This window comes from Haliotis rubra, unplaced genomic scaffold (assembly GCF_003918875.1).
Source record: "Haliotis rubra isolate DU_JTF1 unplaced genomic scaffold, ASM391887v1 Scf115, whole genome shotgun sequence".
Classification (NCBI taxonomy): Eukaryota; Metazoa; Mollusca; class Gastropoda; order Lepetellida; family Haliotidae; genus Haliotis; species Haliotis rubra.
This window is the reverse complement of record NW_025765059.1, coordinates 1,892,454-1,914,776: the sequence shown is the minus strand read 5'-3', so window position 1 is coordinate 1,914,776 and position 22,323 is coordinate 1,892,454. Positions and strand designations below refer to the sequence as shown.

The 22,323-nt window shown below is 39.7% G+C and overlaps 1 protein-coding gene across 1 annotated transcript in view; it reads right to left on the bottom strand.

The window, feature by feature from the left end:
* The window catches only part of LOC124254606 (sialin-like), a 34,888-nt gene extending 12,575 nt beyond the window's left edge, over positions 1-22,313 (bottom strand). The window contains exons 1-3 of the mRNA XM_046688442.1: positions 21,978-22,313; positions 2,879-3,075; positions 860-937 (exon numbers count right to left, since the gene is read on the bottom strand). Coding sequence (XP_046544398.1) covers positions 860-937; positions 2,879-3,075; positions 21,978-22,029 — 327 coding nt within the window. The 5' untranslated portion in view covers positions 22,030-22,313. The remainder of the gene's footprint in view (positions 1-859; positions 938-2,878; positions 3,076-21,977) is intronic.
* Positions 22,314-22,323: the final 10 nt, after the last annotated feature.

Here is a 22,323-nt window from a genome sequence, read left to right as displayed (position 1 = left end):
TCTCACCTGTGTAGGGATGTATACACACATATTTCTCACCTGAGTAGGGATGTGTACACACATATTTCTCACCTGTGTAGGGATGTATACACACATATTTCTCATCTGTGTGGTGATGTATACACACATATTTCTCACTAGACTAAGGCTTAGTCTCTGAATATTTATAATTTTGATAGTTACAAACAAGCCCATTTATATTGAAAAGGAGCCCTAGGGAGATTTTCTCACCTGTGTAGGGATGTGTACACACATATTTCTCACCTGTGTGGTGATGTATACACAACCTGAGGAAATCTATACTTGCTTTATTTAGGGCTTTAGCACTGCAGAGAAGGCTTGGCAGTAGGGAAATTAATGTGGTTCAGGGACTGTGAGACAGACTAATTTCTCACCTATATGGGGATGTATACACACATATTTCTCACCTGTGTGGTGATGTGTACACACTTATTTCTCACCTGTGTGGTGATGTATACACACATATTTCTCACCTATATGGGGATGTATAGGCACATATTTCTCACCTGTGTGGTGATGTATACACACATATTTCTCACCTGTGTAGGGATGTATACGCACATATTTCTCACCTATGCAGTGATGTATACACACATATTTCTCACCTATGCAGTGATGTATACACACATATTTCTCACCTGTGTGGTGATGTATACACACATATTTCTCACCTATATGGGGATGTATAGGCACATATTTCTCACCTGTGTGGTGATGTATACACACATATTTCTCACCTGTGTAGGGATGTATACTCGCACATATTTCTCACCTATGCAGTGATGTATACACACATATTTCTCACCTGTGTAGGGATGTATACACACATATTTCTCACCTGTGTTGTAATGTATCCATAAAAGAATGAGCCCAGGATCAGTCCCTGAGTCTGCTCATCCCAGTTAAACTCTCCTGTCTGAAACAGACAATGTCTCATGAATGCCTGATGTCTTTGTATTGTAATACATTTCATTTATGCATACAAAAGAGAAGAATTCAAAGTCAGGAAAAAATTCACCATTCAGGAGATTATATATAATTAAATGTCCAAACAAGATATGCAAGATAGCTGTCAATGGTTATCCACAGGAGAGATCCTGAGCAAAGTCCTTGGCTATGAGTTGAGCGTTATTTCAAAGATAACAAAAATATACATTATAATATATCAGCAATACATTAAGCCTCTGCATCCAATCTAAACAAGGCTTTTTCTGTTATCTAAGTTCACTGAACAAACATCCACTGATAAGCCTATGCATGGGCAGATCTAGGAATTTTGAAAGGGAGGGTTCAGGGGGGTTTGAACCGCCAACGCAAAAAAAATCTTCAATGTGGTCATTTTCAAAAAGGGGGGTTTGAACCCCCTGAATCCTCCCCCCACCCCCCTGGATCCGCCAATGCTATGAAATAAGTGTGTGAGTGAGTTCAGTTTTACACCGTTTTTAGCAATATTTCAGCAATATCATGGCGGGAACACAGGAAATTGGTTTCATGCAGTGTACCCATGTGATGAATCAAACTTAGAACTTCAGCCCGACAAGGTAATGCTTTAACCATTAGACTAACTCACACGACATACAATATTGTCCCTAAATGTCATGACATGACCACTGATGACAAACATGACATCCTGTATAATATAAGGATAACTATTTGGTTGCACACTGCACGTGACAATACTGTATGGGTAGTAGGGACCAGACAGTCAAGTGATTGACATCATGAGCATCAATCTACACAACACGACATGATGACATGGTTCAACCAGGTCAGCATCTAATATAGGTCTAAGCCTAACCCTGTTTGTCACCTCTTATGACAAGCATGGGATCCTGAAGAGTGAGTGAGTTTAGTTTTACGCCGCACTAAGCAACATTCCAGCTATATGGCGGCAGTCTGTAAATAATCGAGTGTGGACCAGACAATCCAGTGATCAACAGCATCAGCATCGATCTGCGCAATTTGGAACCGATGACATATGTCAACCAAGCCAGCGAGCCTGACCACCCGATCCCGTTAGCTGCCTCTTACGACAAGCATGGGTTACTGAAAGCACATTCTAACCCGGGCCTTCATGGGTATCCTGTAGACCAAATGACCTAGCACACACCTCTTATTCTCAATATCATGTACATAAACACAATCTTATTACTTATTATTCAGTATCATGGACATCATAGATTCTTTAACAAAACTCAGTTGAAAGAGTATACCAGAAAATATTGAACAATAAACCTGCCGGTATACCTGATTTACGAGAAATTGAGCATGTTTAAGGTAGAGTCTATGAACAGCATTTAGAAGTCAGGGATAGAAATACTTTTTTTCTAAGTGTGCCTTCGGGCACCAGACAAATATTTTAGGTGTGCCTTTCAGAAATTGAGTATGCCCACATGTTTTTAGAATACAATGACAATGATGATGATCATTTGAAATTTATTGTAAAATAAAGAAATGGGTTTATGAGCATTCAAATATGTATGGTATTATTTAATTTTGAAAAAAAAAATTGTTTTGGGGATTAAATGACTAAATGTGAGTTACCCAGTATGTCTCTGAAAAATCAGGCGTGTCAAAAGGGCACAGAGAACATTTTTTAGCCGTGCCATTTCAATAATTACCGTGCCATGGCACACTAATATATGGGGTATTTCGAACCCTGAGAAGTGATACACATAAAGGCAAGAATTTATGGATGTCAACTTCTTTATTTGAGGAACACGACATTTCATCAGCTGAAGGAGCATACTCCAAAATGTTGTGTTCCTCAAATAAAGAAGTTGACATCCATAAATTCTTGCCTTTATGTTTAAGGGAGTGGTCACATACTTACAGAGCAATCATGTTACTGACTTACAGAGTGAACAGTGGTGTTGCTGAACCCTCCAGGAGCCTCACATTCTGAGCTGTCGTTGACATCGCTTTGAGCATGAGTACTGTTCACCATAGCAACCAGCGCCACGCTGAGGTTCACACGGAGACAGTAGACAACAAAGAATCCCAAGAAGGCCCAGATAGCCAGAACATGCCGTGCCTGGATGAACTGACATGGTACTAGAAACAAAGGAATCAAAGTGTAAGGGCATAACCAATAAGAAACTAGAAAACCATGCTTTCAGGAAATACCTAGGGGACATAACTCTGCAAAGCACATTATGGCATCTTGAACAAATGAGCTATCCAGACATGGTGTCGTTCAGCAGTATCAATTTGGACAAAGAAAAAAGGAGTGTCTTAGTAAATAAGTTATGGATTTACTATTTTACCTGATTAATTTGTTTTATAGACACATTTGTTTTATAGCAGAATATAACAACCATTCAATTACAAATGAAAATCGACCACTTAAAACATGTAGCAGGACAGCTGTAACCACTTAAATGCGCTTATATTATGTACATAAGATTCTGCATGAACTTTAATTGAAGGAAGTTTACTCTTTTCAGCTTTCCTCACATCCTTGACATTAAAATAAAACCATCATTCACATCAAGAACTGCCTTGTTCTGACAAGCAGCCCAGTGACTAGACATTCATATAAACCTGAAGGGTGCTTCTCACTATATATTAGACATGGCTTCTTTTCCCGGAATAACTGCATTTGAGGTTTTTGTTTGCTCCCAGGTTTTACTTTTTGTAAGTAAGACCTATTTCCCGGTTTTACTTTTTGTAAGTAAGACCTATTTCCCGGTTTTACTTTTTGTAAGTAAGACCTCTTCCCAGGTTTTACTTTTTCCTAACTCTATATTAACATCAACATTCAAATTCAGATGATATGTGAGTGTTTGAAATCAATTGAAAAATATTGTCAAAGATCAACTTTAATGTGCAAATGTTTTCCCTAGCAGATAATCGAACCGCATCTCTCAGGTTATTAAGCGGATGCCACCGGGCCGACAAGAAACCAGGTTTCAATTATCTATATAGAGTTAGGCCTACTGTCATTAAATTGATTTTACTAGCGCTTCAGTTACTGTTATGTAGCTTCATTACATGATCATCTAATTATCCACCATTGACAGTTTATTATAATAATGTATAATAAAGCACTCCTTCTCGGTTATGGTTGGGAAAGTAAGCCCTCAACCATCGGGTGGAGAGAAGTAAGACCTCGAGCGCTACGTGCTCTCGGTCTTACTTCTCCCCACCCTCCGGTCTCGGGTCTTACTTTCCCAACCGTAACCGAGGAGTCCTGCTTTATCCTACACATAACCATTCTTAACTACATTAAGATCAATGTGTTTCCACTGCAGCATTAAGTCATAGCGTGTGTGACTAATCTGTGTGATTAATGGTGTTGAATAATTCTTTGAACTGGCCTTACTTCAGTCTTCCAAATGCAATTTGCTCCTTCAACACTTAGGCAGGTAATATATTTCTCCTTCCTTTCATTTGGAATCTTCTGTGACAACACCACATCCCCAGCGTGGACTGTCCAGTCTCCTTGGCACATCCCTATTTTCTCTGTGTATGTTAGTGTTGGGAATTCGTAGAAATCTCACAATTGATGTTTGGTTTATTACCAACTAGCAATCATCGAAAAAAATTGGTTAACATCATTTTTAAGATTTTCCTGTTGAGGTTGTTATTGCAGATAATTCTAAGATACTTCTGTGAAAGATCAAAGGCGCCAACAGTACTTTATCAGACGATAATGTGCACTTTTTGCATTACGTCACAATGTATTGGCGTCACTGCGCCATTCTAGTCTGCCCCCTCGTAATCAAACTCTTTTGCAATACGTCACAATGTAAGCGACATCACGATGCAAGTCAGTTGTCATCACCTTGTACAGCCTCCTACAGTAAACTACTCCTTTGCATTCCGTTTCTTGGTTTGCAGTTGCTTCACGCAGCTAACATAACTGGTGGAATCTTTACGTTTATGTTTTCTGACGGTTAAAATATCTCAATTCGACTCACAAGGTTTCAGTGACACGGTAACGTTCCCAATGTCTACATTCCCACAATGCAATTGTGGAATGTCGCTTGACTTCTCAGCTTCATCTGGATGTACTGATCAAAACTTATGTTGGTAGAAGAAATGTGACGTTCATATTGCCCCATATGGTTTACGCTAATCACAGATGTAATTAAAATAATTTAGAGAAGATATTTAATCTGAACGTAAACCGTCATCAAACTGTTTATCATTTGTTTTTTCTGGTAACATTCGTCTTAACGTAAGGGAGCAGACACATGAATAGAACAGCGCGCCAGTTAGCCCTGTGCGAGGATTCTTAATTTAGGTCACCGACACCATTGTTTGTTTTCTGTCATAGATTAATCGTAATTATCCTTAGAAAGTATTAAATTTGGCATCTTAGAAAAGAAATACAGTTCGCTCTACCACTATGTATAGTGCAAGCGTCCTCGTACTTTAATGTTATAATAGTTCAGGGCGAAAGTGTGCTTTATTACAGTATACATGGTGGTAGAGCGAGCTGTATTTCTCAAGTATAACATGGTTCTCTGTTGGTTTTTGCTTGACTTAGATATTGTGCAAATTGCATTTGTAAATTTCACATCCAATGTAAAATGATGCAACTTGCTACTTTAATGTGATGACTAATGTAACATGAACATAAACCTCGCAGAGCCTTCAAGAAATATTCAGTCATGACTTTTCAGTAAATGAAGCCAGTTTTCTAAGAATTAAACACGTTTTCAGGCCCTGACAACTTCTACGATATGTTCAACCATCACATGTTTCAAACACTAAAACAGTGGGTCCAATTCGTTTGTGTTTGATTACGAGAAAATGTGATCAATTGCTTGGTCGTTTGGTCACTGCGACCAATGTTCGATAATTTCAATTAATCGGACCACCCGCAGTGTATGTACAAAATTATGGTTGATGCTGCAGCTAAAGCAGCACTCAGAAAATCTGTGACACCACTTCTCATCCCCTATACAGACTAGAAACTAATTATTACATGTTACATTAGAGATTGAATACAAAAGAAAAGGGACACCCAAATAGCTGTCAAAATGAAATTTTTAGAGTAAAATTAATATTTTATACTTATCCTGACTCATGCTTATTGCTTGTCTTCTTCTTCTTGCGAACATAGTGGAACACGTGTATCTCCCAATTGAAGTTCCCTTCAATTAAAAATCACTAATTAGTACTCACCACGAGTTACCTCCCTTCCTTCCAAGAAGTTACCTCCCTTCCCAGCTGGGAGAACGAGGCCACCTGAACCCATGTGCCTCACTCTCTCCTTTTGTTTTGAGCCCGACACTTTATTTTTCCGAAGAAATCCAAAGTGTTAAGTGGGGAGGACGGGAGGGCTTACCTCATGAGTCAGGATAAGTATAAAATATTAATTTTACTCTAAAAATTTCATATTTTTCCTTATCCTGACTCATGCTTATTGCTTGTAGAATCCGACGGAAAAGGAGGTGGGAATATATATACTTTGGATTTTAATAATTAGTGATTTGAACTGTGATGATTGTAATAACCCTATGGGAACTTCATAAAGGCACTGAACTGATGAATTCCTGCTGTTTAACTTATCAGCTGCCATATAAAGGTTATTACAATTTATAGAATATGATAAAAGTATATACAACATTAATGTAAGCTGAAGCTATTAATGTGATAATATAAACTTCTGTGAGTTTATAGTGGATACTTTTATAAATTAACCAAAGTATTAAGCTTAAGATATGCATATATTTAAGCTATAATAGTATAGTATTGTGCTTAAGATATAATTATAACTTAAGCTGTATAATAGTAACCAACTCCTTAGAGTTTGTTAGCTAATACATTTATGCATATGACCATATGACTGAGCTTAAGGATTGATGAAACTTAAGCTGAACATATATATATAGTAGCAAAACTCCTAGGAGTTGTAAGCTTATATATAGTATGATATAAAAACCATAGTACTGAGCTTAAGATAATAAATTAAACTTAAGCAAAATATATAGATAGCATGTAGCTATTAGTACTGTTATCAGATAAGTATAAAATCTGTAAGATAGACTTATCTTCTCCGTGGAACTGTCAACTGTTGGCGAGGACCATGGGACCCGAAATGGTGGATACCTGAGGCGTCCTCGGTGGTGATATCTCTCAGATAGTGGTTGGCAAACACCATATCGGATCTCCAGAAACATCCCTCCATTATGGTATTCAACGAGCAATTCCCATGTAGAGCGAGAGTTGAGGCTAGCGCTCTAATTTCGTGAGGATTAGAAGCTCTTGGAGGGTCGAGTCCTGCAGCCTTGTAGGCACGTAGTATGACAGTTCTGATCCAGATAGAGATCGTAGTACGTGAGACTTCCGTCTGCGTAGCTGTAGATATAGGGATAAATAATCTCTTGAATTTCCCTCTGCTCTGTTTGGATCGTTGGAGATATATTTTCAGTGCCCTCACTGGGCATAGTGATAGATCCATCGTATCATGCGGTCCAAGTATGGATGAGAGAGCTGGGACGTGGAATAATCTGTCTGGTTGACCTGGCAGTTGGTTTTTCGCTATAAAATCCCAGCGAAGTCCCAGATGAGCGATGTTATGAATATCATCAAAGCGTATTCTCTCGTAATCCAAAGCGTGAATCTCTGACATCCTGGCGGCCGTAGCTAGTGCTAACAGGAATAAGGTTTTGTGGGTCAGTGATTCAAACGATGTAGATAGCAATGGTTCATAAGCCTCACTAGTGAGGTGTTGGAGCACTATATTTAGATCCCAGGCTGGAGCGTGAAACTTCCGTTTCTGATCCTCCAATCGGGGCAGCTTCGTAACAAAGCGAGTAACTCTGGTGTTTTTGTTAACTTGGCCCGTTAGCATAGTTATGACAGAACTTATGGCTGCAAGATAAGTGGACAAGGTTGAGCCTTTTAGATTCTTAGTTTGCCGTAGATAACATAAGAAATCTGCCACTTGAGGATGTGTAGCATATCTGGCTGTAAATCCTTTCTTAGCAGCGTAATTGACAAAACTGTGCCATTTGTCATCAGTACAAGTTACGAGTTGAGTTACGTAGTGCAAGCGTGACCGCTTTAGCCGCTCTGGCAGAATAACCTCTCTTATTCAGACATGCCTTGATACAATCCATACGTGAAGTTGGAATGCTTCTGGTGTTTCGTGCACTTGTTTGGTGTGCGGATGTATCAATAGATTGGCGCGTTGTGGGAGCTGAAGAATTGGTTTTCCCATTACTTGAATGAGATCTGGAAACCAAGTTCTTGCTGGCCAGTAGGGCGCGACTAAAATCAGATGGAGGCTCTGCGTTTGACTGATTTTCTGTAAGACTTGTGGGATCAACGCTGGAGGCGGGAAAGCGTACGCGTTGAGTCTCTCCCACGATATGCTTAGAAGCGTCCGTTGCCCATGCTAGTGGGTCTGGCACTGGCGACACGAATGTTGTCAGTTGCTTGTTGAATCGAGTGGCGAATAGGTCTATCAGTGGAGATCCTATTTCCATGATTATTTGATTGAATATCTCTGTGTGGAGCATCCATTCTGTCGGGTGACGGTTGGTGTGGCGAGAGAGGCGTCTGCTAATACATTCTTTGCTCCTGGAATGTGGCAAGCTCTGGCGTGTATGTTTAGATTGTCGATTAAATCGAACAGTCTGAAACATCGAGTCAGTAGGTTCTGTGACCTTGTTGAACCTTGTTTGTTCACATAAAGCGCCACTGTTGAATTGTCTGTGTGAACCATCAACTGGCGTTCTGTAGTATGTTGCTCCAGTGACTTATGGCGTTTATGACTGCTTGCATCTCTAGCAGATTTATGTGACATTTGCTCTCTTGATTGCTCCATAGGCCTGGGCTGTCCTGCCAGCAAGGTGGGCTCCCCAACCTTGTAGTGGCAGCGTCACGTAGAGATGTGTGTTCGATTCGGCTCTACTAAGGAGGCGCCTGCGCAAACATTCAATCTCTTGGTCCACCAGAGTAGATGTGGTTTGACATAATCTGGTAGACTGAATGGTAGAGGGTCCTCGAGATGAGCATTGATGAGGACTTGTAACGGACGTAATTGAAGCCTGCCTCTGACTGTCAAGTCTTGAGCTGATGTGAGTAGTCCCAATAGGCTCTGCCACTGTCGTAGTGGTAGCGGAGAGTAGGGCTTGAGGAATAAGTTGTTGGATCTTGATCCATCTGTCCTCCGGGACTACAATACGATTCTGAGCTGTTAGAAATCGTATACCTAGAAATTGCAGATCTTGCGTTGGTTCTAGGTCCGACTTGAGTAGATTTACTAACCATCCTAATTGTGTTAGTAGCTTGATTATAAAATTCAGCTGTAGTCTGAGACGCTGTGGATCTGGATCCACTTGTATACCGTCGTCTAGGTAAAAAGCGCTGCGAAGACCTTGACGATGTAGGTATGAGACAATAGGCTTGGTCACTCTTGTGAATACCCAAGGGGCCGATGTGATTCCGAAGGGAAGAACCTTCCATTGGTAATGTTTCCCGTCTAGGATAAATCTTAGATATTTCCTTGAGTTGGGATGAATCGGAATGTGTAGATATGCGTCTTGCAAATCTATGCTGGCCATGTAATCTTTGGGACGAATTAAATGCCGAAGTTGCGGTAAGTGTATCATGCGAAGCGTTGGAGGTTTGCATAGATATTCTCTGTTGAAGATGCTCATGTTGTATATGAGACGAAACTTCTCCTTGGAATTTTTCTTCGGCACTAGGAAAACTGGGGAGTAGAAACCTGGTACGATGTTTCGTTGATCCAGAACTTCTAAGGCCTGTTTGTTTAGTAGAGTAAGTACTGTTTCTCTTAACATAGGTAGTTGTGCCGGTTGAACGTTGAACCCTGGGGGGTTGACTGTTAACGGAGGCTTGGCCTTGAGTTGTATTAGATATCCGTGCTGTAGGATGTTGGATACATATGGATCTTGTAGTATTCCCCAGTTTTCCCAGTGTAGCTGAAGGCGTCCACCCACTTGAGACGGTTGTACTGGAACGGCTGGGGGTGGAAGACTCCAGTCGTTCCGAACCTGAATTTCATCGTCTAAATCCACGGGCACCTCTGGATGATCTGCCTCTAGCTGATCCTCCCCTAAATTTGTTGTATGGGCGACGAAAAGAATCCTTGGGATCTTTAGCTGCAGCTAATTTCTTGTCCCGTGCTTTCTGTAGCCCCGAAAACTTAGACTTGCCTGAGTATCTCTGTGTTGACTGTTTAATGACGTTCGCTAAGGTATCCATGGATCTGATCATAAGAACCTCTCTTGAGTCTTTAGATACTTCTTTGGAGACCTTGTCTATGTTGCCACCAAACAGTAAGGGCGATGACCATGGAGCTGTGTATAGAGATTCTGTAAATTGCTTATCCCAAGAGCAGGAGGCTAGTAAGCCTTGCCGACGAGCCATGGTAGTAGTTTCAGTAAGCGCTGATAGGTGCTCTGTAAGAAATTGGTGGTCTCTTTTCTGCATGAGTAGAGCTGAGTAGATCATTCTATCTTCCTCCTCTGTAGAATTCTTGAACTTGGTGATGAGAGTTTCATTAATCGTTCTAGATCTATTCAATCCAAAGAACATCCTCCTGGCGATGGTATCTAGTTGAGCGAATTTGCGATCGTCTACTTTGTAACTTCTGGACTTGGCATCGCTGATTAATTTAAAGTTGTCATCAATATCCTGGGCCTTGAAAAAGGGGTCCATATTGTGTCCAGCAAATTTCTTGGCATTGAAGAGACCGGGAAATGTGTAGATTGGACTTTTGAAGATTTGGAACAGGCTGTATCCAAATTAGCTGGTACCGCTGCAATCGGATCAATAGGAGGTAAGGTGATATTGTCTACATCATCATCCTTCATCAGGTAAGTCTGAGTTGAATTCTCGTTCTTCGATGGGGAAGCAAGTTGTAACTCATTCACCATCCAGTATCTGATCTCAGCATCTGAGAAAATGATACCTTCTTCCTCTGATGTAGGGTCACATGTCGGAGTCCTAGATCTGTAGGAAGATCTATGAGAGGACTGTGGTGAGCGGACTGGCGAGTGGCTAGTGTAAGGAGACCTTGGAGGAGACATCCTCGTGAGCGCTGGGGACTTCGCTGAAGCTCTTCTAAATCTTCTGGGCGAGGTAGATATGGAGCCACTTAGCCTTCAGCGACCTTAGCGAATGTATCGAGTCAGTGTCGAATCGACATATGGGCTTGCCATGAGCGACCTCTGTGTTCTACAGGGTGTGGGCTCGGTGGCGCTCCTTCTCCGCGATGTCCCTCGCAACTGGATAGGCTCTAGCTCCTTGGCGGAGCTGACCTGGGACTTCCTTTTGAAGAAGTGATCGCTCACGGGCTGGGTTGCCCGCCAGCGGAGGCGTTTGTGGGCTCTGGGGCCCCTCAGCGAAGCCAAAAGGCGGGCTCTGGGGCCCTGTATGACTTATTAAGTGTTGGGCTCTGGGGCCCGTGGCTCTGGGGCCTCTGTAAACCGTAACGGTCCTCCATCAGTCTCATGATTTGGTTAACCAGGTCGTCTGGGACAGTCTGCGCTGGCGTTGAGGGTGGCCTCTCTGTGAAAGTGACGGGACCCTCAATCGTAAACTCAGGCGTCAGCGTAGGCATCTCTGGTTGCGTGTTTATCTGCGCTGTTGTGACGGTAGCAGATACTGGACGTTTCTTATGACGTACATCTGGAATGATAATCGGAATGTCATCATCATATAAACATAATTCTGAGACAGGTAGAATATCGGAGGCAAAATTATTTGTAGTTTTAGTAGATTTCCCTTTTGTGAAGCTGTGGACCTGGGGGTTGAAGCGTCACGTTGAGATGATGATGGGCGCTTTCCTAGTCTTAGACTGAGAAGGCGGAATGTCTTGAGATGCAGGTAAGCTTCTTGGACATAGCGGACTGCGTCCCACGCTTATCCCGAGGAAACTCCGGCATGCCACCAGCCGGTGGGCGGGTCGTCAGTCAACAGTTGACAGGGTATAATAGCTTCCGATCTATTAGCCATGACTGAAGATTGTTTTGCGAGATTTATCTGCCTTCCGTCTCAAAGCGGAACATAAATATTTATCAAAGGCAGAAATTGGTAAATTAATACATAATTTACAACGAGAAACAATAGAACATGGAGTAATGCAACTAGGGCATTTTAAATGTGGATCGGTAGCGGAATAAGCGTAGTTTACAACCTGTGCAGATTCTCATGAGCGTAAACTGCTGAACAAACACGGCGAACCGTGAATAAAACAGCAGAAACACGACTAATAATCAATGCAAGTTGAATAAGGATACTAGTTACACCTCTATAACTGAATATAAGAGGTACTAAACTAAATATAAATAAAGGATATAGTGTGTTGGGAGACACAGAGCTCTCCGTCCAGCTCACTGGAAGAAGAAGAGAGAGTGAGGCACATGGGTTCAGGTGAAGCCCTCGTTCAGCAGCTTGTGGAAGGGAGGTAACTTCGTGGTGAGTACTAATTAGTGATTTTTTTAATTGAAGGGAACTTCAATTGGGAGATAGTCACGTGTTCCACTATGTTATAGCAAGAAGAAGAAGACAAGCAATAAGCATGAGTCAGGATAAGGAAAAATTGGCTGCTTGACCCCGACGTCAGTGAACATCACACTTGTTAATTAGGAACACAGGATAATTAATTGAGACGATTTAATCAAGAAATACCAGTAGAGCGAGCTGTATAAAATGTTTACAACCGACATGAGTTTTCATCACAAGATGTACACCACCTGCTAAGCGACCCCTTGTACAAATACCAGACAACACGACCCCTTGTAGAAAGACAAATACCAGACAACACAACAAGAAGTCATCACTTTTGCTGAGCAGAAGTTTGATGTGAAGATTGGACGATCAACCGTATCTACATTAATCCGACATTTTCATTAATCCGACATTTCCGTTAATCCGACATATTTCTCTGCAACCACAAGTGTCGGATTAACGAGAGTTGACTGTACTTCAATTTAGGTGCTATTTATTAAAACAAAACACTGCTAGACATGAAATCATTATTTTGTTATTGTTTCACTGAATGTATTGAATAAGACATCAAGTGCTGACCTGAATATTCTCATTTGTTACCTAGTATCTGTGACATGTATCATATATACTTCCTAGTGGATATGACCGCCTCCGTGGTGTAGTGGTTAGAGCGTCCGCCCGGAGAGCTGAAGGTCGCGGGTTCGATCCCCAACCGCGTCATACCAAAAGACGTTTAAATATGGTACTTGTTGGTCCCTGCCTGGCGCTCGGCATTAATGGGTACAACAAGGACTGGTCGGCTCGGAGTCAGTATAATGTGTCTGAGTTGGGTATTCATGCTTCCCTGCGGCATGGTATCTCAGTGAGCTGGCACTATAAAACCAGCTTCAGTCTGGGCTAGTACAAGCAGCCGCACATACACATACACATGCATGCACGTCGTCAAATGAGCGAAATATTCTCAAGCACGACGTTAAACCCAATTTCACCTCACCTCACCTCCTAGTGGATACATCGCTGCCCCACTGGAAGCCACACTTACATAACCGGTGCACAGGAATGGGTACTAGTATTCATCTAAGCATTTTTAATCTTTCAGCAGAGGGTTCCAGGAACGTTTTTTTTGCGAATGTTTACCCCAAAGGAGCTATTGGGCTCACACTTCCCAAAGAATAATTGTTACAAACAAATATACTATGTTTTAATGTACGTGTGCCACAAAATGGGGAAAACTTTAAGTTAAATAATAAATAGAATTCTTAAATCTTGTTTAAGAAATTGGGAAACATGGTCTTCATCTTGTCAGTCGGTATTTGCCCAGCCAAAGAGTAAAGACCTGGGCCTCCTTTGACAAAGCACTAAGGTTATCGAAAGTCACTATGGTAACCTTAGTGCAATGTTAAATAATGGGAGATAAGGATAACCTAAGAAAAGGTTGCTCTGAGAAAGTAGCCCCTGGTACATATGCCCTGTACACTGATATCAAACCATGCACATATATTCAGTTACAAAAAAGGTCCAAGCTGTTACTGTGGGAACAATATCATACATATAGGAAGATTTGCACATGGTAAATGGTGATCTATTCATTGTGTTTATCAGACCAAATATCTGACCTCATTATGCATGCTTTACCTGTTTAAAATTCAGTGCAATTACATGGCCATGTGCATCCTTAATGTTGCAATGGTATGTCACAGTTTAGCAAAATTAAAAAAAGTAATTTGCAGAGGAAGTCTGCCACAATCACCAACAGCCATATTAGGCCTAAAAAAAAAAAGCTTGTGGTTCCGATTTCCCGACCGACCCTAAATATTCCCGCCGAGCCTAACAATTTTACTCACCTCATAATAAATGAAATTTATTTTCTTACACATGAGTAATCTGAGTAATGTAAAAATATTTTGCAAAAAAAACCATAACCCCTACCTACCTACCCTAGTTCTGAAATGTAGGAAATCGGAACCACAACATTTTTTTTGTTGGCCTTATTACAGGTAGATTTACGAACTTTCAAGAAATATTTACAAAATTTTACCTGAACAGACTCAATGATGTAAACCCTTTGAGGTTATAAAACATGCAGATGATATTGTGTTAAAAAATTTCCAGAAATACCAACTCCACAGGGCAAGAGAACATCATGTCTTATTGTGTCAGAAATCAATTAAAAAGCAATAAAATCTACTTCTCTTTTTACAAAAATATTTTTGACCTAAAGCCTGAAGAGAGAAAATGTGATCAATTGTGGAATACCCTGCTCTGAAGCCTGCCTGGGACTCACTAATTATTTCATGTGCATTGCATCAAGATTTTAAACGCTGATTCAAAATATAAGAAAATGTTTTACAAATAGAATCAATAACAGATGTACTGCTATAATTATTTGGGTTACTTTTACAGCCAGATTTTACTCTTGCCCCAACCACATGAAAAATTACCACTCTCAAATATCTGATTCAACAGTACTGTAAGAAAAGGTACAATGGAAGCACTTGATGCTTTAAGAAACTCATTTGCTATACCATCAGGTCCAGGGGACTTATTGTTAGGAGAATGTAAAATGTGAAACAAAACTTCCTGCTCAGTAATGGCAGTATTAAGTATTGACACATCAGTAGCATTTACAATACATGGTGAGAGAATAGGTAAAACATCAGGTTGGTCAACTCAAAGTAATGATAGAAAGTGATCAAACCACTGATTACACGAGATAGATAAGGCCCAAAAAAATAAATGTTGTGGTTCCGATTTCCTACATTTCAGAACTAGGGTAGGTAGGTAGGTTTTGGGGTTTTTTTGCAAAATATTTTTACATTACTCATGTGTCAGAAAATAAATTTCATTTATTATGTGGTGAGTAAAATTGTTAGGCTCAGCGGGAATATTTAGGGTCGGTCGGGAAATCGGAACCACAAGCTTTTTTTTTAGGCCTAAGGGAAGACTGTCACACTTTCTATGTTGTTTCAATAATTTGTAAAATTGATTTGAGTCACTGCTGGAATCCACAAGTTTCTGTCTCTGCTTACAATGATAATTCTCCTTTTTGGATATAAATGTCTTTTTAAATAGTTTTTGAAGTTGTCGAAATATATCCAAGTCCTGATTATTGTCTCCATGTGCACGTAATGCAGAATATTTAGTGTGTTTTAGTTGTTCCAGCTTTGCATCCCACCAGGGTGCTGGGATCTGTCCCTGTGCTTATCAATGCTGCAGTACACAGTTCTAGTATGGGAAGCAGTTTCTTGTATCACACTGACTAAGAAGAGATTACACAAGATCAGTGAGTGTAACAGACATATCTAAATTTTTGTTGTGAAACTGTGTTGCAAACTGACTATTACAGTCCTCAGACCACACATATATAATCCATGAATCCTCCTCAGTAGTGGCCTGCTGATTTAAGCTGTGGTACATTCAGAGATAGACAGTGAGTGAGTGAGTGAGTTTAGTTTTACGCCGTCAGCATTCAGAGATAGACAGAGCACATGAAATATCAATTGGGAAGTGCAGTAGAGGGAGAAATGACAAGAAAGGTCCCCGGATCTTCACGGGTCCAGAGATAGACAGAGCACATGAAATATCAAGAGTGCAGTAAATTCCTAACCTTGTGGAATAATGATGATCTTGCAATCATATAGTCCACAACACTGGAGCCATTGTGAGTGATACAAGTAAACTCACCAGATTTTATCATTATGCAGCCGGCCGTTAAAGGTATGGATTACAAATGTTCAACACAGCTCAGACAATTTTGTGCCATAATTATTGTGACAATGACAGTCTTTGCTTGTTCGGGGAGTATCAAACTCATCACTGGGATAATCTGCTGAATCATAAATGCAATCTAAATTGTCATCAGGGATGTAGTCGAGAAATTCCTTCATCCTGGCACTGAGTGAGTGAGAGTTTAGTTTTACGCTGCACCCAGCAATATTCCAGCTATATGGCAGCGGTCCGTAAATAATCGAGTCTGGACCAGACAATCCAGTGATCAACAGCATGAGCATCGATCTGCACAATGGGGAACCGATGACATGTGTCAACCAAGTCAGCGAGCCTGACCACCTGATCCCATTAGCCACCTTGTACGACAAGCATGGGTTACTGAAGATCAATATTCTAGCCCGGACCTTCACGGGTACCTGGCATTGAAGTCTCCATATAGAAGTATATGGTCTACAGGATAATCACATCATGTAGCTGATGTGTAGTCTTCTAATACTGATATACCATCTTTAGCATCATCATTATAAATAGGAGAGTATTTTGGTGATATGAAGATTAAAATAGTGTCTTGATAGTGGATGAAGTGAAATATGAACCATTGTTTCACTTTTCATTCCTTTTTACCATCATGAAAGCAAATTCAAGCTTTTCACATCACTAAATATGGTAAACCATATTTAGATATAACAAATTCGAAAAGTCCACAAATCAAATTATCGAAACTTCATTTCTTAGTCCATACTATCACAATTAAGCTACTAGCAATATTCTTGTCTGTAACACATAAACATTTAAGGATATATTGTTTGTGTTGAATTAGATTCAAGACATTTTGCTGTATAATAAACCAAATATGACTTTCCAACATAACATTCCTAATCTGCACAGTTAGATCAGCTAATGTGAAAAGAGGATTTATTGATACATCAGAAACAATTTTATCCTCAGTTTACTATAGCACAAATGATTCCTGCATCAATAATATTCTCAGAAGATACAACGTGCAACAAACACTTACCATGCTTACCCATATTGACATAGCTTTTAACCCTGCATTGACTCATATGTTAATTCCATATCATGGATGGAAATAGTATTCCATGCACAGTAGATATTGAAATGGCATGGATGAATTTTTTTCAGTGTGCTCTGGCGGCACAAATACAATTATGAACAGAATACACACCATGATTCAGTTAATGGAAAATGGGATAAATTTGACCAACTGAAATGATTTAAAACCCATTTTTGCACCCCATCACTGACTGACTGAGTTTAGTTTTACGTCGCTTTTAGCAATATTCCAGCAATATCACGGCGGGGGACACCAGAAATGGGCTTAACACATTGTGCCCATGTGGGGAATCGAACCCGGGTCCTCGGCTTGAAGAGCCAACGCTTTAACCACTAGGCTACCCCACCGCCCCTGCACCCCATCAAACTGTTTATTGTTGGCACACTCAAAATCACAGCTTCACAAGGTCGTGGACATTTTGAATGCCAGTGTGCACAAAAGGAAATCCTGTTTAGGATGATTACATAGTTTGTGTGTTAGTTTTATGGGTCCTGGCCCCGATTTCTCGAAACAAACTTAAGTCTGAGTTTTGACTTAAGTTTGAGTTTTAACTCAAATTTGAAAAAACGCAGGTAAATGCATTTCCCAGAATGAACTGGAATCGATATTAAACTCAAATTTAGTAGACAATTTGATTTTGGTGGATAGATTTCTGAAGTTGTTTGGGCTTTTTTATTGCAAAAATTCAGTTGAGTTAAAAATTCAGCTGTTTCAAATTGTCAAACTGAGTTTGAATTTTGAGTAAAAACTTAAGTTTGTTTCAAGAAATCGGGGCCAGGACAAACAACCAGTCCCGACAAGGTTCAGGAAATCCTGCATTCAGGTTTACATGATGTTTACTGATGTAATGAATTATACAATAATTGACATAATTGTTGTTTGATTGGATTATCAAAAGACATGGGCACATATAAAATAAAAATAATTTCACAAAGGCACACCTGAATTATCTGCATGCTGCCCTGATTGTATTTCTCTCCCTGAATATCGTTTCACACATGGAACATATAAAACAGCAAAGGAATGACAATGACAACAAGTGCTCTAACTACTTTTGAATACACTACTGTACACTTATTCTTTAAATGCTAAAATTATATTGTACAATGTAAATAATTTTAAAACTTCATTCTCCTCTTTCTAACTGGTGTTGACACATGTTTTGTCTGCAACAAAGTGTTCTATTTTTAATTTGAAGACCTGGGCCTCCTTTCACAAATCACTAAGGTGATTGTAAGTCTCTAAGGTAACCTTAGTGCAATGTTAAAGAATGGTAGTTGAGGTTAACCTTAGTAAAGGTTGCTTCGTGAAAGCAGCCCCAGATATTCAGGGTGTTTGAAGCAACAAATAATTAATATTGTGATACCAATAATGAATAAGTGTGACACACATGTTTATCACATATGTTGATCCAATATATACTCATAGAAATGAATAAGGGAACACATGAAAGTACAAGTGTTCCTTTATTCTTTTCCAGAATTTCACCTGCTATAGACAATACAAAGCTTGTCAGAAGAAACCGGGAAAAGAATAAAGGAACACTTGTACTTTCAGGTGTTCCTTTTTTCATTTCCATGAGTATAGTTTTAATGGAATGTGTTATCACAGTTATCTTGGGTCAGAAGCCGTTTACCAGTAAGGAAACAGAAGGATCTTGTTAGAGGGATATACATAATCAGATAGCTTATCAGAGCTCACATACCACAGCAATCAAGTCTTGGCCCAGTTATATCTTTAATATACATAAGCAGCATCTCTGATGATGTTTGGTGATGACACAATACAAGAAACTCGGCTGATGACATGCGCATCATTGAAACTAGTCTTAAAGAAGATCTTACTGCACTTATTTCAGGATGGGGCACACAAACGGCTCATCACATTAAACCCTTCCAAAACAAAATTTATTGTGTTCATTCACAAACATCTACCAGTATATCATATCTATGTCAGAACAACAAACATTGTGTTTCATACCTATCACATGAAACTTAATGGACTCAACACATTAAAAATATTTTAAGATCAGTCCTTCAATTTGTATAAAGTACAAAGTGAAGAAGTTAACACTATACAGAATCTGTCCTTCCACATAAGACAAGTGGGTGATAACTGCACCAGTTTATACTATAGGAACCTGTCTTGAATTATCACCGCTTGAACAAGGGTTGTGAGTTGTTGTTTCCGCCATTTACGAGTCTATATTACATTGTCTACGTACAAAACTGGCTGAGCACTTATCAGGACAGGTTCAGATGAAGTCAGTGCTCATCATATATGTTTGACTTATTTCCCACCAACACTTGTTCTAGTTACTTATTATAATTTGCATCATAAAAAACAGACAACCTTGTGATAACAGAAAATGTCAAATGAAAGAATTCTTCCAAAATCAGAAAGATATACTCACTGCTCCAATATTATACTGCCTCTGAATCTATACTGAGACTCTATTTTGTACTGCTATATTGATACCTTTGTAATTATTTGTATGGATTTGTGAACTTAGTTAAGGCCAGACAAATTTTATTTCTTGTTTTACAATTTTTTGTCCTCAGAAAACCTAAAGGCAGGTGTGAAAACTTTTTCTTTTTTTTAAATCACCAGTCAAAGTAATATTCCTTTTAAATACTAAAAGTATTTTACTTTAGGCAATTTATGATGTGTATATGGAGCAGAAAACAATCTAAAAAGAATGTTCATGTAAGTTTACATTTTGGCCAAGAAAAACATTAGAATTTTATTTTTTGAGTGGGGAACATTAAAAAACAAAATTCTTATTCTTGAAAAAATATGACCAGCGGATCCATAAAACGAGAAATAAAATTGGTCTGGCCTAAGTTTAGAATACAGTTGACCCTTACATCACATGTCTTAGTTCTTTCATGAACTGATTGCTGATTTACATTTTAGTTTCAACTTGGGACTGGGAGGCAACAAGTAACAATACAAAGGGAACTTCATTGTTGCACAGTTAATATGCACATGCATTTCCTGTGTACTAAAGTTAATAATCGTACATACAATACACATTTACATAAGTGGATTTTTAAATATTTAAGTTGGTTGGTTAGTTTGTTGTTTTACACCGCACTCCGCAATATTCCAGCTATATGGTGGCGGTCTATAAATAATCAATCCAGTGGTCAATAGCTTGAGCATCGACCTACGAATCTGGGACGCAATGACATGTGTCAAACAAGTCAGTGAGCCTGACCATCTGATCCCGGTGTTTTTCAACTGACATGACATGAGTAAATATCAAGGTACAAAACATAGAAGTGCCATAAAAATCAATCTCAGTCACCACACCATCCACCATCAGAAATCGTAAAATGCTTGCTCTGATGGGATACTTTATCAAAGTCGGACTAGAGTGAGAAAGTGGGTGGGTGAGCGGGTAAGTGAGTGAGGGAGGTTCGAGGGATGTTTTGCACAGCTTTTCACAATATTCCAGCAATATCACGGCTGGGGAAATGGGACTAGAACCATCGGGGATATTCCAAAATAACAGAATCTAATGGGGTTCCACCTCCATTGTGTTTCCTTGTTTTTGTATAAGAAATCAATTAACACACACCTCTTGGTGTGTAAGACCCGTGCAAATCCGGGTCAGAATATTGATCTTCAGTAACCCATGCTTGTCGTACGAGGCGACAAACGGGATCGGGTGGTCAGGCTCGCTGACTTGGTTGACACGTCATCGGTTCCCAATTACGCAGATCGATGCTCATGCTGTTGATCACTGGATTGTCTGGTCAAGACTCGATAATTTACAAACCGCCGCCGTATAGCTGGAATATTGCTGAGTGCGGCGTAAAACTAAACTCACTCACTCACTCTTGGTGTGTAAACACTGTCAAAAGTTTATATCTGCTGTCCTGCAGATACAGTCCGTTCCGTTTCTGCGGTTTCACCCCGCCGCGATAGATAACAACTTTTGCGTTTTCAATGATGATAGTTTCTAAAACAACTTTTTTGGTGGAGTCCGGGAAATTTTCAAATATAAGAAAGCTGTTGGGTATTAGTAAATGATAAACATGTGTACTATTTATATTTATGTGGCAATTTTGTACAATAATAAAATTTGCAATTCATCGGTCCGTTTCTGACTCAAACGGACTGTAGTTGCCAATTCTCATGTCACACTCAGTCACACCTGCCGGCAGCTAGACTGTCTCACGACAGCTAATGTGACCTCAGCAGCAGTTTTAGACTGCTGGGTTGATCATGTAGCCATCGATCAGTGGCCTTTTGTAATTCCACTGTTGAACTACAATGAGCTTCTACTGATGTTTATTATCATGTTTCAACAGATAATGCATCTGTCAAATCATTTAGTCAGTCATTAAACATTCACACTTTAAGTATTACAACAGCAGCTGTCAAATTCATAAACATTAGTTGCACTGAACATCTTGACCCTGATGTTCATCAAAGCCATAGATGTCAATCCCATTGATCCCAATAATAATGTCTTCAGATTTCATGATAAAAATTGCGGACAGGATCTCGTAAGTAGATCACATTTTCCAGTCCTTTTGTGATTTGTCAGTAAAAAATTTAACCCGCCACATATTTCGGGATCTCAAACATTTTATGATATCCTTTAAGTTGAACTTCAGACACCAAAAACTTAATTTGTGAGGTCAATATACAGGACCTAAATATTAGTAATAAAACATAGGTAATTCATAGATCAATCACATACCTTCCTTTTGTCCTGGTTTAACAAGAGGTTGTTTTTCGTCTGTGTTGGCCATTGATCTGTGAGCTTCACTTCCACAGGTCCACTGTCAGTCGCTATCTAGCAGCTATGTTGGCAGACCTGAAATACAGCGTCGTCTGATGCCCGAGTTTCATGCAAATTTGCACTTAATAAAAAGTTATCAATTTAGTATGCTCAACCTTGAACTTTCAAGTGGTGATAACGACCAATTGATCAGTCTTGTGTGGCGTGGTTTGTTTTCTTGTCACAGTGTGTGGAGTTGAACTTTGACAGTTCTGTTATCATTGGATGCACGTGACACAATGCAAAACAAACGCATGACAGAAGT